The 18,360-nt window shown below is 34.0% G+C and overlaps 1 protein-coding gene across 9 annotated transcripts in view; it reads right to left on the bottom strand.

Annotated features, from left to right (window-relative positions):
• Positions 1-18,099, bottom strand: part of LOC134840545 (uncharacterized) — a 38,109-nt gene extending 20,010 nt beyond the window's left edge. For 4 of the 9 annotated variants that reach the window (XM_063856430.1, XM_063856435.1, XM_063856432.1 and 1 more), the window contains exons 1-6: positions 13,062-13,291; positions 11,731-12,867; positions 3,321-3,344; positions 1,444-1,504; positions 872-1,094; positions 8-320 (exon numbers count right to left, since the gene is read on the bottom strand). In XM_063856430.1, the coding sequence (XP_063712500.1) occupies positions 8-320; positions 872-1,094; positions 1,444-1,504; positions 3,321-3,344; positions 11,731-11,830 (721 nt within the window). In that variant the 5' untranslated portion in view covers positions 11,831-12,867; positions 13,062-13,291. Of the gene's footprint in view, positions 1-7; positions 321-871; positions 1,095-1,443; positions 1,505-3,320; positions 3,345-11,730; positions 12,868-13,061; positions 13,292-17,864 lie in introns of those variants that run through there. The other 5 variants (XM_063856436.1, XM_063856437.1, XM_063856438.1 and 2 more) reach the window with 3 other exon arrangements.
• Between the last annotated feature and the right edge of the window lie 261 nt (positions 18,100-18,360).

Below are 18,360 nucleotides of genomic sequence, written 5' to 3'. Positions count from 1 at the left end.
AACTAACCGTTAAATATGCATGCTCCATGTTCCAATGTGATTGAAAACTCTTTGTGAGAGCTGGTCGAGTTATCAAAATGATTTCCCATCAGATTTATTCTCATCTCATTTAAGACCATGGATGGATCCATTGTGCTCTGCAGATACCACTTCGAACTGTCAAAGTATTGGTTGAACTTCAGTCTTGACATTCCGTTCGCGTTTCTGTACGTGCGACCCAATGGAGTCCCATCGCCTGGTCTCGAGTACTGGAAACTGAGCTCAATTTCTCCGCTCTTCAATTTGAACGATTTCACTTCGTAAACTGAATCGAACTTTACCTAAAGCCAAAATTTGAACCTCAGCCTGGTTATCTTCACTTACAACCAAAATTTTCATTCAAAAAATCTCTATTAAATGTTTTTTCTTTACAAAATTAATGACTAATTCACAAATCTTTAACAAAAACCAAAAAAGTGGCAGCGATGATCAGAATAATTAACTGAGCTTTTGAGCTTAAAAAAAAACCTTTTTTATCAGCTTATCCGGAAAAATTTATTGTTTTGCAACCCAGCCTCGTTAGCATTTATGTGATTCTGGCCATAAGGCCCAAACTAATCAATAACTTATAAAGCGGACCGCCTCCACTTTAGGATGTTATCAAACCGAAATCGGACATTGCCTCATTAGCTGCTGATCAAAACCGATACTGGACTAAATACCTGGCAATAAACAGCTTAAGAATTGAAATTGCTCGTTCTTTCTCCTTACATTGTGGCCATAAAAAATATCGATATACTAAACTAACAATTGAACTTTACGACTGGAAAGTTAAATAAACAGTTCCTTCCGTAATGACTACAACGGTCGGGTAAGCTGATGAAAAACTAACGTGAAAGTATTGATTAGACAGCGGATCGGGTAATTTCGACTCCCGCTTTGATATGGAGCTGGACCCTCCCCCTCCATTACTGCCAGAGGATGATGCGGCGTCATTTGAGGTCGAATCAGCGCCAGATTGGCCGTCCGCACTATTAGCACCGGGTGAAACTTTGTTGCTGTTGGCTCCGGGAGGCTTCAAGTAGGGGTTCGAAACTCGAATTGAGTCTTTACTCCTGCAAAAAAAAACTCTGCACGAAAATTTTGAATAAACAAACCAATAAAACTGGAATATCGAAAATTACATTAGCAATGCTCCTATCCTAATAGCCGTTCAAAGAGAAAATCTTCGGATATACAAAACTCGCTTGTGTCATATGTAAAGAGCTCATAATACGGTTGATCTCTAAAAACTGCTAACTATACATTATTTGTAATCAAGGCCACTCATCGAATCTATTCATTGATATGCCTTTGTTTATTAAAATCTGAAGTTTATTCCAAATATTCTAGGATAGAACTGGGTAGCTTCTAAGAAATCAATCTTTTTGTTTTCCGTCTCCTTTTTTGAAGGAGAAAACTTACGTCAGTTCGACGGACAACATTGGAGAGTCCACTTGTATGATCTTTAGAGTATCCTCACAACCTAAAACAAAGCAGGCTAGCTTAACTCAATTGTAAATTATTTCACATTTTGATCAGATTTAAAGTTGAACTTTATGAACCAAACAGTTTTGGTCAGCCGTAGACAACGACAACATTCAATGAACCATAACCAGTTATATTCAATCTCTAAGTGCTAGGGTATCCCAAATGAACCCTTAAAGACCCTTCTCTTAGATTTCCTGGTTTTATGGTGCTGTATAAATAATCCTAAAATATCCAAAAGCTCTGGTCTAATTTGGCGCTAGGGAAAAATCGGTCAGAAAAATTGCATTTTTTGAAGTCCGAGATTGTTATTATCCTCAGGGGATCAATTTCTCTGGTTGGGCAAACTTGGGCAAGCATATTCCATCCTTAGTGCCATAAACAGGGATGAAATTAGACGATTTTTATGGTAAAATTAACGGTTAACAAAGGGAAACGGAAATTGGGAAACGCCCTTTGCTAAGAAAAAAACTGAAAACTGTTAATTCAAACGCACAATTTACTGTTTAAATCAACGCTTGTTTTTCATTGCTGTGAGCCATTTATTTGAAGTTGCGAAAATTAATTTTCTGGGGCAATAAAATTTTTCAAATTGCGTCAGTTGAGCACAAGTGACCCTTGAAACATTTTCATTACTTTTTCTCTTCACCGCCTAAGCTTGCAATAAAATCAAGAGGAGCTAACGCAAAAACGACATTAAAAATGAATAACTATTTTTACCGAATTTGGTTCAATTTTTTAAGCTATATCAAAAAACATTCAGACTGATAAGGATGAATAATTTAAGAGATGAATCTAAATTCATAAATGTCTGCCTAATTTTTTTCAACTTGAATTAGTCATTTTATTGGCAAGCCTGTCTTTACTTATTGATTAACCCTAAAATTCTCAAATCTGGAAGACTTCGTTTGTTCAGGCTCATCAGACATATTTCTTTGCTTCTGTTTCGATAACAATTTCAACTTCCTCTAAATCTCAAAATTGTCGCATATCTTAGATTTTTATTGCTTCTTTTTCAGACTACTGAAAATCACAAGCTTGAATTTGCAAATCCCAACGAAAGCTGTTTTATGACTTAAAATTTGTCAGCAAGAAATTATGTTTATAATTTCTCGCAAACAAATGTGTTAATGGTCAACATCCCGACCACTGAAATTGGGGAGGAAATTTGCCTTCGGGATCGAAATGGGTAGAGGATATATCATATTAAATGCTTTTCAGTCGGTTTGAAAATTTTGAATTGTAGTCTAATTTCGAACGGGTCTCTTCAAATTATTCAGGAAAACTAGAAACTAGTTTTTGAAGCTTATTCAGCGCTTTTTTGGCATTATAAAGTTTTCTTTAAAAATTTCTTCAGCAAAATGAAAAACATTTAAATTTTTCTGAAATTTTTTTAATTTTTTTTTGTCATTCAGTTTTCAAATACAACTGCTCTCGATTATAACTATTTCACTCAAGTTCTACGCGTTCATATAGTTTTCTCATCACACCACGCGCGCACAAAAACCTTGGTTTGAAAAAAATTTCGAACATTTTTTTTATTATTGCGTCGGTCGGTCGGAACATTCTAAGCTACTTGCACAGCAACCAGCTATTCTTGTTTTGCTTGCAATTATCGTTGAATAAGCCTTGAAGATAGAAAATATTCATTAATTGACAAAAACTAATGTCTTGGGCATAAAAATTTGTAGCGGTATAATAGTGCTTGAACTTCAGATACTTAAATGTTCCAATAGCTTCATTCCCATGATTCAATCAGATTTCAAATAAACACAGTCATGGAACAAAAAAATATTCAAATTTTCCAAGCTCACTTTTGTCATTAAGCTCTGCATTCCCTGAAACAAAACATGCACTTAAATTAGAGTATCCCGTTCTTATTTTGATATTTAAAAGTATCGGCGGCAATTTACTTTAGAACAATTCATAATCATTTTTGGATTAAAGTGTCAAGGGGGATTCTTAACAGCTTCTTTTTAATTTACTCAAATCTGGAAACAATGGAGCGTGTTAAATCAAATTAAGCATTCAAAAAATATTGTTCCGCTTACGCAATCTAATTGTTATCCCTGAGAATAGTTACATAATCCTTGGGGACGTAGACTGTAATTTCATATATATTGCATAATAATAACTTCACTGTCTTTCACTTCCATGGAAATTGCATAATTTCAGGATTGAACAACTATAGCTTAACGTGTAACCTTTTTGACACTACCTCCATTAGTAATCAATGTTGATGGTTAATAGGAAGTAATACGTGTAAAATAAGACGTTATTAAAAATCTGGGCAATGGCAAAGCCTGGGAGCGAATGAAGTAAATTATTTTGGGTTCCTTTTGTAATTTCCGGCTCATTTTTCATTGACAACTCACTGGTATCAGATAGTCTTTTGTCTGAACAAGAGTTGTGAGAACATAAATATATCAATCGGGTTCATTGACTCAAAAAAAGACAGGTAAACTGACATTTATGCAACGAAGTGCCATGAAAAATGGTCCTTCAGTGTCTATACTTCACTGCAACTGATCTAATAACTTTATCAAAAAATCTTCTGATTTTTCTGGGCTTCCAAAAAAACATATGAAAGCAAAAAAAAACTGAACAAAAAGGTAATTCATTTCTTACCAGAAAAAAAGTAATTTATTAAAAATCCCTTGAAATTCAACAGATTATATTCTACGTTTCAGTTGTTTCCGCGCAATGAATTCGAACAAAACACTGAAAAAAGTGTCGGTCATTCTTTTTCGAAGTTGCGACGCCTGATGTGAACAAAACAAAAGTGGCGATATTAAAAAGTAGTTCAGTCTCAATTGACCTGCTAAGCAATTTTATAATGGTAGGTTGATTAGCTCAGCCTACGGCGCCTCAGATACGATGGTATGAAAAAGGAACCTCCGCGTAGAACAGAAAACAAATGAAGCATTTATGACATGGATGACATCCCAACCACAGCAAAAAGACGGGAAACTAGAAAAAAGTGAATGGAAAAATTCTTTTCCACGAGAGGAAGCCCTTCCGTTTTATCAATGGCTTCAATTTTTTGATAATCAGCAAAAATAAAACAACAAAGTTGTCTTCTTGAAACATTTCAGTTCGATTTTAAATGTCAACACTCAACACTTTGAGCACCAATTGGAGCAAAAGGACATACAAAAGATGTCACTCGAAAGAGAAACTTGAACGATAACGGAGACTCGCTATCTCTTTTTGTAGTCAAATTTCAAAAAAGAATGGAAATTTCGTTATCTAATTTCTCCTTCTAGGATCTTCAGCTAGAGTTCAAAATTTCCAAGATTTAAAAATACAGACTAAATTTCATCCTTAAAGACCAACTGGCAGAGACATTTCTTCGTAAGGGCACATAAATTGACGATAATCAAAAGCATTCATATTCTGAAGATGGTCTTAATGTACTTTCGATTAACCCCCAGGGAACTTAATGGGCGAGAGTGGAAATAAAAATAAAAGGCAACGAAGGTGCAGATGAAACATTCAAAACAACCAAATTGGGAGGCTGAGAAAGAATTTATTATCTTGTCTAAACTAATTTAAACTCATCATTTTTTTATCAACCAAAAAATACCGACAAACACTCCGTTGCTCATTCATTCATTAGCAATTCTTTTTCTTACCCAGCTTTAAATTTTTTGCTCATCGGTTAACTTAACTGCCAAACCGATAAATTTTTCAGCACTTAACAAAATAAAAACTGCTTGCTAATGCACTCAACTTAACGACAAAAATATGAATTATATTTTCACGTAACGTGAAATTACGTACACAAAAATCTTAGGAAAAACTAACGACACAAGGTAAATAACCCCCATTAACTAGCTGAAATATTTTTTATTTACAAAATCAATTTATGAACAGGAAGACTTCTTCTAATTTTTCCTAATGACATGTGCATTATAAAGGTCGCTTAATAGGAAAAAGACTTCATTTTATCAGGAAATGACTAAAGAAAGCAAAGTGGTTTGTGGTAACCGCCATCAATCTTTGTCCTCCCCGCTGCGCTTACCAACGGAAGACGCCGTTTCAATAAACCTGCCCGCTACCTACTCTAATTTAGTAATGGTAAATGGTATTGTATGATTTGACATGTAAATGGTTAGATCACTACAATTTCCCTGAGCGTCTGTAGTTTTATGGCCCCTGCGCGATAATGCTGGCGATATAAAACATAATGAGCTGCTGTCAAACAGGAGCCCGTGTTTTGAGTCACTTATTAGGAAGAAAAGACACACATGTCACCACATCGGCAATAAAGAAGGTTCATCTTCCTTTCAATTTCATATAAAAGTACAAACCGAAGCAGCAATCATTGATGAGACGAATTCAATCCAGGCATTTCATTTAATAATGTCTGATAAGATGCGCAGACAAAAAGTCTGAGATACACAGTTCGAGGTCATGAAAATTTAGGACAAAAATCGATTTAAAACTGAACTTTTTAGGTTTTATAAGTTTCTGCGTTCTATAAACAGTTTTGTATAGGCATGATAAAACAAGAATAGCCCATTGCTGTGCAAGTAGCACATAAAATTCCGATCACATTCATTTAAAAAACTACAGGTTTTTTCTTAACAGAAAACGGTTACCGTAATTGCAAAATTTTGAGTACTTATGGGCTCAAAAATTACGCCAATTGGACTTTCGGACATTTCCAAAATAGCGTTTTTACTCGAGCATTGATTCTTAAAAGAAACACATAGCCAATAGGCAGTTGGAAAAGTGTCAATGAGCGCAAGAAAACAAACACAACACGGGCTTAAAATCAATTTTCGAATTTCAAATGAAAAATCTGGCCTTAAACAAATCTGAGATACACAGTTCGAGGTCGTGAAAATTTAGGACAAAAATCGATTTAAAACTGAACTTTTTAGGTTTTATAAGTTTCTGCGTTCTATAAACAGTTTTGTATAGGCATGATAAAACAAGAATAGCCCATTGCTGTGCAAGTAGCACATAAAATTCCGATCACATTCATTTAAAAAACTACAGGTTTTTTCTTAACAGAAAACGGTTACCGTAATTGCAAAATTTTGAGTACTTATGGGCTCAAAAATTACGCCAATTGGACCTTCGGACATTTCCAAAATAGCGTTTTTACTCGAGCATTGATTCTTAAAAGAAACACATAGCCAATAGGCAGTTGGAAAAGTGTCAATGAGCGCAAGAAAACAAACACAACACGGGCTTAAAATCAATTTTCGAATTTCAAATGAAAAATCTGGCCTTAAACATTTTAGAATTTCAAGAACAAATTATGACTGACATTTCGTGATAAAAACTAAATCAATTTACAAAAATTGGATTATAGGCAAACTCTTCATTCCCGTGGGAAATTTCAGATAATCCACTTCCGAAACTAGAAGCCGTTCATTTTTGGTGCTATTTCCACATTTTCAGTTGGAAAGCGTAACGGCCCTCTTTTCAGTAAATGAACTGAAATGAACTTTTAAAAAATCTAGCTCAAACTCAAAAAAACTGCAAAAAAATCATATTTGGCGAGAACAAATTTCAGGATGTTTTCTTAAAACATAAACTAATAGAAACAAGGATAGCTGGTTACTGTACAAGTAGCACACAATTTTCCGACCAGTCTTAAAAAATTACAACAAAAATATTTTTTGAAATTAGTGTCGCTTTTTCAGCGTGGTGTGATAAAGGAACCGGAGTGAAAAAAGAGCTTAGGCAATTTCGTCAATCATCGTAACATATGCAAATTGGAAAACAATTTTTGACGACAAATAACAAGAAAAACTTTTGAATTTTTTAAATGTTGTTCGAATCACGACTGAAGGGGATTTAATATGATACATCATTCAACCTAGTCCAAAGATTATTGGTGGTAGCTGATTTTGCATGGAAAACAAAAAGACAAAAAATCTAAAACACCCGAATAAAGTTTCTCCCTATTTTCAATGGTCGGAACCAAAAATTACCTCGCCCTAAATAAGCTTCTTCACTACGTCCATTAAAACTCAATTTTGCCACAAGACAGTTTTATAATTCAAATTATTGTTTGATATATGAAGTGGTATGATAAATTATCCAAGGTTGATTTTAGCGCGCGCTTTCAGTCCCATCAAAGATGACTCATAATGTTAACGAGTCCACAAAACCTGAACAGCTCGTATTTGCTGATAAAAAGTAATTTTATGACTTTCACAGGGCAATTGATAGCAATTTTTTAAAAAAAATGATATCTTATACTGAGTTTCTGTTGCTTTAACATTATTAAGGCTCTTGGTACCTCATTCTCGAAGTTTCGTTTCTATACATTCAATAGCAAAACAAATGACAAAAACCTGAATATTTTTCGTTTTTTCTTCTTCAATTATGATTGCAGAAGAAAATTGTTGTGCTACTTCCAAGTCAGCTGACTGACTTCTTTCTTTAAAAAAAAGAACCAGAGGAACATATGAACAACGACTTAGAAACATTAATTAGATTCGAAATTTGTTCGTAAAAATTACATCGTCATTCAAAACGTTATTTTAAAATTTAAAGTTATGCAGAGCTTCTTGCAGGAACTCTATGGTGGGAAAAAATCGCCGTAATGACGTAATTAATTAAGAAAACTATATTTTTTTTAGTTTTCAATTTTTTAAGAATAACCTATAGCACATGAAAACTAAAAAAAAAAACAGAAATTGATCTAAGTGCTCCTTTTTTACTGATCTTAATCCAGCTGATCTAAGTGATGCAGAATCCAAGAAAACTCAAAAACTAGCAGTATGTCAATTAACTCAAGACTCATAATTTCATATTTTCAGTGGGGCATCAGACTGATATTCAATTTTTTTGACACGCATACCTAATTTTTCCCTCGACATTGGAAATTTCAAAGAGTTTTCTTACAGTAGAAAAAAAGGGTTGAAAATTTTGCTGTATAGTGTAATTTCGAGCAAGCGAGTAGGTGTAGCAATAGGAAAGGAGCTTTAATTCAAAAACTGGAAAACTAATTTTTTAACCGTCATTTAGTGCTTTCTAGGCAATGAAAATCTATTAAAAATCAGCAGAAACTTTGAAACTTGTTTTGATCCTTTTGTTTCTCATTTTTTTCTAAGACACGTCTAGTAAATAATTTCTTACTCACTAACCTTTTCAGCTTTCATCCTTTTGTCCTCATCGCACAATGCAAAAAAAACGACACAAACTTGAAAAAATATATATAAGAAGGTGGCCGGACCACTCAGAGCTACTTATTAAAATTTGGAACAGTTGAACTAAAATAAAGCTATTTTTACCTTATTATAGTTCAATTTAAAAGCACTTCTGCAGACAATGAAAACTAATGGAAACTTCGTGGAAAAAAACATAACTTAAGAAAAAAGCTTCACAGGAACCAGCTCGACTAGTCTATTAAACTCACTGAATCCAAATTTAAGACTCTCTGAAAAAAACCGGACTAGCTAATCCGATTATTAAGTATACTGATGAAACATCACTTCTTGAATATCTTCTACTACTAAAACAACTGTTTTTTCATTAGCTGGACACAGATGAGTTTTGAGAAGCTTCTATTCGAGCATATTTATTCTTTTATTATTCATAACTGGCAGCTTTTTCATTCAAAAGGGGCGGTTTAAAATAAATCAGCGTTGATGAAACAGCCGCTGCAAACAAAAGCTATTCTGCAATTTAATACAAAAGAAGGAGTGCACTTAATAATTCAGAAACTAGCAACCTGCTTCATATTAAGATTAAGCTCAGCTGCGAGTTATGTCGAAAGCAAAAGAAACCTTATAGAAATCTGAAAAATTAATAACTAAGTCTTCTGCATATATTGCAATGATTCGCATTGTTGCGCATAACGTTTTCTTAAATTGCACAAAACATCTGCTAGCTTAAAAAGAGCCTGATTTGATCACTTAAAATCTTAAAACTCGTTGGTTACATAAGCAAACAATCTTTTTTAGTCGTATGGATTTTCGGGTCTCTTTAACTATTCGCCCAGTAGTAAGAATTGCTACCCCTATAATTGCTTAATTCAATGTTTAAGCATATGCGAACTTTGTATCAAGTAACGCACTTCACCCTATTGCAAAAGGGTAGGGGGTACTTAGAGATCCCGATTCATGGCGACATTCAAATAAACCTAGAAAAACGTGAGCATTAGTATTATCATAGATTTTCTTTATCATATTTACAGTCTAGACTAAGACTGAACTCCTTAATCCTTGTATTCAAAAAGACACAATTCAAAGATTCAAAATAAGTGTAAACTCTCAGTGCAAGGTTCTAAATCAGGTCGGAACGCTTTCCTCCTTTGTTTACGTTGTTATCTTGGACGAGTTACCCATTTCCAAAGAAACTGCACTTTTCTTTCAGTTAACAAGTCAATATACAAATCAAACCAATCCTTCGCGAACCCTTTTGAAAGACCTGTCACGGCTTCAGGTTACAAAACTTAGAACCAAATCCTATACTATAGCTACATAATTTGGTGTTGCTTCCTAAATTCACCGTACGATTATTGAACAAAATGAAATTACTTTTTTTTCTGTCCATACTTTGAGTAGCAAACGTGCTTGTGAGCTGAAGGCACTAATGAAATAATTTGGTATCCCTGTATGCTTGCGATTGAAAGGTACTGGAAGCACGGGTTTGAATGAATGAGGGTAATTCCTGGGGGGTGCTAACTCAATTTGGTGTTCGCAATAAAATAATTTAAGCAAGGAGTCTTTCACCTCTTCTTTTTTATCCAAACTGCCATTTTTTAGATCCCTTCTGACAAAAACTGACTTCAAGGGATTTTCAAACATGTAAGAAAAATTGAATGAATTGAAAAAATAATTACAATGTAGTTCCAACAATCAGCAATGCAACCTCAACTCAATACATATGCTAAGTAAACTCCATAATTTACCCTGAACGTCAGCTTAAACTGTGAGACCATGTGGATCGATAAAATATTGATTTACTATACAAAAATTTGTATAGCCTTTATATACCAAAAATTAACTATGCCCTTCGTTTTCATTTTTTAATTTGGAAATTTTTCACGCCTAATAAATTATCAGTAATCTAATCTAATCTACCAATATCTCAATCAGTAATCTATACCATTTGCAGCAATGATTCATGTTTTCACTGACTGTAAAATAAAATCTAAACGAAGTGTATTTTTGCGTGTCAGTTTGACGAATTTAGAGCCAACATCATTTACCATATATGAAAACCATAATTTTAATGAGCATATTCACATTCAAACGTCTCTTAATTTTCTTTGATTTTGCATCAAATTAGCTTTTTCAAACTCCGCCTTTTTAATTCACATATTCATGAATACATTTTTGGTCTTCTTGATATTTGAAAAGTTGAATGATCTGACAAGTGCTCGAGCAGCCTACAAATTAAGGTGTCTTAGTTTTTATTTGCATTTGAACTTTTTTTGTCATAGGTGATATCATATATCAATATTTCGCTGAAAAAATCGATGTTCTAATACTGCTGGTATCATCATTCAATTTGAAACTCAGGGCAGGATAAACAGTAATTATTTGCAACAAACTATCCACGCTTTCTATATTTTTTTGCAAAAAAATAATAGAAAAATCCACCACATTAGGAAACATTTCTCAGTGCTTTCAAATCTGCGAAAAAAATTACAAAATTAAATTAATGGAGGAGGCAGGGAAATGATCCATTTTTTTCATTGTTCACTAATTGACAAATATGAAAAAATAATTACAGTTTTTTGACCGCTGCCCTACCAATAAAAACCAAACATCAAAGTCATAGTGGCTCCGCTTCAATTTCCTCAGCGGCGACAAACGTACGCTTTTAACCGTTTCTTGTGCGCAACAAATTTGGACCGTGAAAAAGAGGCGGATATTTGCAGATGAAAAGTCGCACTTTAAGTGGGAGAGAGTGGGAGGGTTGAGAAATGATTAGCTTGTCAATGGGAGGCTGAAAATGGAAAGTTGAATGGGTTTGATGAACTTAAAAGCGGCAGGTGCAACAAAATCACGACATACAAACTAATCATTACTTCGCCTGTGGGTACCTTTAAATACATGGGAAATGACAGTCGTTTGAACAGGAAATCGTTGATCGACGAAGCAATTAAATTTTTCAATTCCTTTTCATTACCCAAAAATTCTCTTATCAGTAAATTCATGAAGACAAAAAATAACTGGTTAACTTTAATTATCAAGCCGCCAAAATATAAGCGTTATTATAATTCAAATAAAATTTTATCAATTTTACCTTGCAGTAGTGAAGGAACCATGATGATTAAAACTGCTAGCTGCGATGCCAAAAGCCTCGTTGAAAGCTGTAGGCGTCCAGTTCTCGTAACAATCTTCATTTTATCGTAATTCTATTTTTTTTTGCAATGTTTCTGAATTCAAATTGCGATAAATAGTCGCTAAAGTAAAACCCGAATTTTGAATTCAGACAGTGAAAATTGATTTAATCTAATTGAGAAACAAATTTGCACCTAAATTGAAAATTTCGTGCGTTCTAGGCAGAAAAATTGAACATCTGGTAATAAAATCAACTCGAATAAATTGGATAATTAGTATCGAATTATGTTTTAATAGTGCCACTAATTCGTTAATGGAAATTGAGACTCCAATGAATGACATACAAGATGCATTAGACAACCTAAGCAATGGTTTTTGAGCATCTTTGTTGAGACGAGTTAACAAAACCACATTCAATATACAACTGGTTGTAAAAGTGACATCGAAAACGGTATGACAAGACTAAACAGATAGATGGCGTTCCCGTTGTAGATGATTCTTATCTATGTTGATTGATAAGATAATTACACTTGATAAGTACAAAAAGGTAAGCTAGTGCTGCTAATTAATGGTGCAGTTTAATTTTGGGATTCTGAAATTTGATCTCAAAAAAAAACATCAATTGTGAATGAAATGTTTTCACGTTTTACTTCCGGAAATTATGAATAAAACTGAAATTTGTTCTGATTTGCCGAAAAATTAGAAGAAATAAAGCAAGGCGAATTAAAGCGATGAATAATTATTTTATATAAAAAAGGCAGGCTAAATTTGTTCGATAGAGGTGTAATCCCGCTAATGGTCAAATAATTGATAATTTTTGATTTCGGTTCCGGTGCAATAGGTATTTCCGATGGTTGTTTGTTTGTTGTATTTCTATCAATGAAAATCACAGGCGTTTGGCGCCGATCTTCTTTGAAGTTGGTGGAAAATTGTAAGATAAGAGAGTTGGTTCCTTCTTTGTTACAGATAATCGGGTAACTAAAAAGACCAAACGTCTTAACTTGGTCGATTGAAAATAACGGCAGATTGTTCTTCAATCATCGGAAATTTGTCTGCTGTATTAATAAGCTGCCTCTTTCGCCTTTTTCATATAACAAAACTGAAATAAAAGAAAAATGATTAATCAAAATCACCTGTTTAAAATACTTGGCAATATTCTGACACGAAATTAGCCTCACTCTAAACAATTCAAAGCCAGTTTATATCCTTCTTGAAAATCTTTTAAACAGCCCGATTATGCAATGAGCATAATGAGATTGAAAGAGAATTGCAATATTTTTTCAGTTCAGTTACCTGGTTAACAAAATTGGAATAAGAAGTCCAAAGCAGTAATTCTGGCTGTCAACGTGTTGTAATCATAGCCTTACAAAAAAGCGTACTGTGCTTGAAAAAACAATTTTGCCGGCGAAAAACTTACATACACAGCAATTTTTTTAAATAAGAAAATACGCAGCTCTCAATTTTTGACAGTGTATTTTCAAAAATCAGCCTCTCCAGCTTAGTAATGCATTATTTAATTTTTAGTCAACTCTCATTGGACCAGAATTTTAAAAAAATCGCAATATCTTAATGAACACAAATGCAATTGAACACATTCAAAGGCTGACTAAAATAGAAATGCGGTGGAAAAAAGAAGCACAATTTGCGCTACACTTAGTCCTAACGAGTTAAAACATGCTCGAGGTATTCAGGGAAAAGCAAATCTGATTTATAGATGCCAACTGGTGCCCGGCAAATAAGACGACAGTTGTTAAGACGACAAACGTTTTTGATGGGACTTGGAGACAACGCTACACGCAAATTCTCCAATTGTATTTCTGAAAAATTTAATTAGCTCAAATTCGAACAGTTCAATTTACATGTTTACATCTCCTTTGTCGTCTTAATGTCATGTCGTCTTTCTCACCCGTCGTCTTATTTACCTTGGACACCTAAGCTAGGCAAAAATTATGTATAAATTAGGCAAAAAAGCTAGAAAAATTATAGTTTTATGATGCTCCTAAAACTCTGTCTGAGCATCAAAAAATTATTTTTTTTCTCCAAAATTTGCGGCGAATGACAAGGAACGCAATAAAAAAGAACAGTCGGCATGGTGCTAGGCTAATGTTTTTTTTACCAATAAGTTATAAATAAATTTTCCTAGCTTAGGATACCAGGGTATTTGAAAGAAAGTAAACAAAAAAAACAGTCTTTCGGACCCAACTAACAAATAACATCAATCTACGCTTACCATTCTGCAGTAAATCAAAAAACTCCTTTAACATGCTTGGCATAATTTTTTGGCACCAATACTCTGAAAATTGAAGATATTAAGCTATTAAATGCTCTTACACACAGTTTTTGAATTTTCTTTTGAGAAAAAAAAACTACTTCGAAACGCAAATCAGTCGGTAACACGGAAATGTTCAGACAACTATTATCGGGATATTTTCTTACAGTCTAATCACAAAAGAAACAGACCTTCTCATGATTCGAAGCCCGATTCGCAATCGAAGTCATATTACCCGAAGTTCGCTCCAATCGAATGAACGAAGAACAATAATGGAAGAACAAGAAAAAAATTTTGAAAGACAATTAAAAAAAACTTTTGAAAAAAGGGAAAGCTTATCTCTGAACTAAAAACTCACCGAAATAGAAGAAAGAACAATAATCCCTTTAATGAACCTTAAAGCAAATTCCATTTGCATAAGATATTAACTGCAATAGAGTATAACAATTACCACCAAGAGATGAAAATTCAGAAGCAAAAATGGCGAGAACATCCAAATTCGTATTAAAAGATTCTAGCGTTTTTTTGGAATTCTCATTACTGCTAGAAAAAGAACAACAAAGTCTGGTAGAAAAATCGAAAAACTAATTAATGAAAAACTTGTATCGCGCATTATAACCCCAAACTGGTTAAATAAAGTTAAAAAATTTCGCCTGGAAGGTATTGAAAAGTATTGTCACACAAAACTATAGTAGAAAATTGAAATCAACAAAATTTAATTGCCTTTATAACATGAAAATTGTAAAATGTTGCCGTTACACCGTGTGCTTGCTTTTCTTGTAGAAGAACGTATGAGAAGGATCAGAAGGTACATACAATTGCATTGATTAATTAGTTCAGTCACGTATATAAATTCGGATCTGTCAGCTTCATCACCCCTCGTGTACTTAGTAACGAATATCCTCCCTATAAAGAAATAAATCAACGCTTAAGCAATCCAGAGTTTTATACCTAGTAACGAATATCCCACTTTTGCAAAAGGGGGGATAGGGTCAAAGAGATCCATAAATTCTTTACAAAATCAAAATAACCTATCCTAAACTTACACTTCGAAAAATGATGAAATTCCAATTGATGCTTAATTGCAAAGATAACTGGCTAATGAACAAATTTCACTATCACAGGCAAAAAAAAACGAAAAACAGACAGTTGAAACTAGAATGAAAACAAAATAATTAAACCCCGTTGTGTAACATAATATCGGAAGCCAAGACTCTGTACGTCTTTTTCAGCTCGGAAATGCACCAACTACATACTACATTCACAGTGAAAGATCTGCGGATGAATCGTTTAATTAGCTCAAACCTCGAAAAAAAATCCAAAAATCTATCATTTTCAAGCTTGCGTTTCACTGAATATGAAAATCCTAAACCGGAATCATCAGACAAGCCGCAGTAATGGAAACGGGTAGCCTCATCGAGTCTAACGGTACACCGAGGACTCCAGAGCCTCTAACTGTACACCGAGGACCTCACCTTGGACGAACTCTGGTAGCAAACTCAAAAACAATTATTGAAAAAACTTTAATGTATCGCGCATTATAAACTACGAACTGGTTAAATAAAGTTGAAAAAATTTCGCCGGAAAGTTATTGAAAAGTATTGTCACACAAAATTACAGAGTAAAAAACAAATCAACTAAAATTAATTGCCTCATAATAAGAAGATTGACGAATCGTGACGGCACACCGTGTGCTTGCTTTTCTTGCGCTATGTGTTAAGAACGCATAATGAGGAAATTCTCACACAAGCCGAGTTATATTTCTATATCACAAGCAAAACGAAAAGCTGACAGTTGAAACACTATTGAAAATAAAATCACCTTGTGTAACATCGGACCCCAAGACTCCGGGCGTCTTTTTCACCTCGGTAAAGAACCAAATTCACTACACTCACCGTACAGATCTGCAGATGAACCGTTTAATTAGCTTAAACCTAAAAAAACACCCACAACAGGGGCGGATTTATGGGTACGGTGTGGCGTACGCCCTCCCCTCAGGGATTCGACCCCCTGCCGACCCAAATTTTCCAAAAAGTGCTTAAAAACGCCTTTTTGGTGAAGTTTTTCAAAATTTTGCCTGCGGCACAAAAAATTAGGCCAAAACAGGGACTATTTAGTGCTTTGGGAGAGCTCGAAAAATCAATTTGGTCGAACTAAAAAAGGTCGACAAAACTTTCGAACAATCCAACATTTTCGAACTTTGAGTACTGTTACCCAGCCGAAACAAATCAAATCAACCTCGGCTATACGGAAAATTTAAGAAACCAGACACAGGAAACCCCAAAACCGAAACGACGAAATTCCTACAGCAACAAGAACATTTTAAAATTAAAAGAAACCAAAAAAATTTAAAGATTTTTATGCAACCTTTTCAATTTTCGAAGTTGACAGTAAAACTAGGATCATTTTAAAGAATTTATTCTTATTTATGATCTACATTTTCCTGATAAAACCACAATTTTAGGAAGCTCGTTCAGTAGTTTATTTATTATGCAGATGGCAAAACTCAAAAATTACATCCGCTTTTACAAAAATCTTCTTCCATTTGGCGCAAGTCAAAAATTTATATAGCAGAAAGCAAAATTACTTCAATTTCTTAAAGTAATTACAATATAAAATTGAAAAAATCGAAAACCACGTTGCTCAAAATTTTCACCCCCCTCTTTAGATCTTCAGAACAAACAAAATTGAGGCTTGAAACTGGATAGATCAACGGTAATGGCCTGCTTTTAAGCAAACGAATTTAAATTGAACTTCAGAAGAACTCAAAAGTCAAGCCGCAAAAGCTGAGGAGTCAGTGGAAAAATCAACACAACCTAAATTAGTGTCTTCACTTCGTTCATTGACACTTAATCACGAGTTTTAGATCCGATTGGTTATGCAAAAAGCAAAACGATTAAAAACACAAAAGTTTAAGATATAACGCATGATTAGCATTACAAGGTACTGAATCAAAAAGAGACGGAAATAACTTGGTCAAAAAACATTGAGCAATATTTTTAAATAGAAATTAAAAATTTAATTTCACAAAATTTCAAAAACACAACCACTAGAAGAAAAAAGTTGTAGTGATTAGCGAGCTGCCACTAAGCCGAGATTATTGATTAACGCCCATTGAGCCGAAAACAAAAAAACTGCTCTAAGAACATCTAAGACATTAATTTTTTACACCACAATCGATCTGAAATGTTTTGTCTTCAAATAGTTATGAACATTTGCTCTTAAAACACCACAAAATAAGGCGATGACGCCGGTAAACCATAAGCTGAAACCATTTTAACCGAAAAAAAAACAAACAAAAAAACTTGTTCAAAATCCGAGTCGGTAAATTGACAAAATAACACGAATGTCAATTAAAGTAAGAATTATTTAAAATTAAAAAAATTAATACTTTCAAAATTTGGCCCAAAAAAATAAGCAGACAATTGAAAGGCGACAATTCAACTTTTCCCAAAAAACAAAACTTTCAATTTCATACATACAGAAAAAAACAAGGTCCACCGACCGTGACTAGATCCGCAGACCTTAGAGTGCAGTTGCAACGGCGTCACCTTTAGACCGAGTAGAAAAGAACCTAGACATTGCTAAGGCTCAATAATAAATCAAGTTCAATTTCTTCCAGATTTCGGGACAAAGTCTAGTTCCCGATAACAAAACTTGGTGCCGCTAGTATAATTTTGATGCATGGGCAATTTTGATGCATGGGCTGCAAAATATTCGCTGAAGTTTCTTCCAAACTAAGAAAATGTGAACAAAAATTTAAAAATAACTGTTTTGAGTATTCTTCTACCAAGAACTCCCCAACAGCTTAAAAATTTTATTCAAACCCTGGCGATGCCGACTAGGTCGTTTCAGCTTCCTCCAAATCCGGCGCATTTATTTGGAATCAAACAAATAACCCGCTGACACCGGTCGATATTGTTAGCGATATAAATCAAACTGTATTTAATATATATCTCAGTTCCAGTCAAACTGCTAAGGAATAAAATTAGAGTTGTGAAGCACGCTTCACTTTCGATGATCAAACGCAGCAATAATACCAACGGTTATAATCAAAGATGGTAACAGTGGTTATATTCATAAAATATCTAACAAAGTTTTACGACTATATAAACTGAAGCGTACAGAATTCATTATTGTGAGAGTTGTTCAGCTTAAACAACACCCATAGATACGAATATCACATAATGTGCCGACCAAACATATGCATATCAGTGAATCAAGCGACTGTTGGTAATACTTGTTATAATCTGCAGTCAATTTTGATGCATGGGCTGCATAATATTCGCTGAAGTTTCTTCCAAACTAAGAAAATGTGAACAA

The sequence above is a fragment of the Symsagittifera roscoffensis genome, chromosome 2 (assembly GCF_963678635.1).
Source record: "Symsagittifera roscoffensis chromosome 2, txSymRosc1.1, whole genome shotgun sequence".
Lineage (NCBI taxonomy): Eukaryota > Metazoa > Xenacoelomorpha > Acoela > Convolutidae > Symsagittifera > Symsagittifera roscoffensis.
Note: the sequence above shows the minus strand (reverse complement) of the source record. Positions and strands in the feature narration are given on the sequence as shown.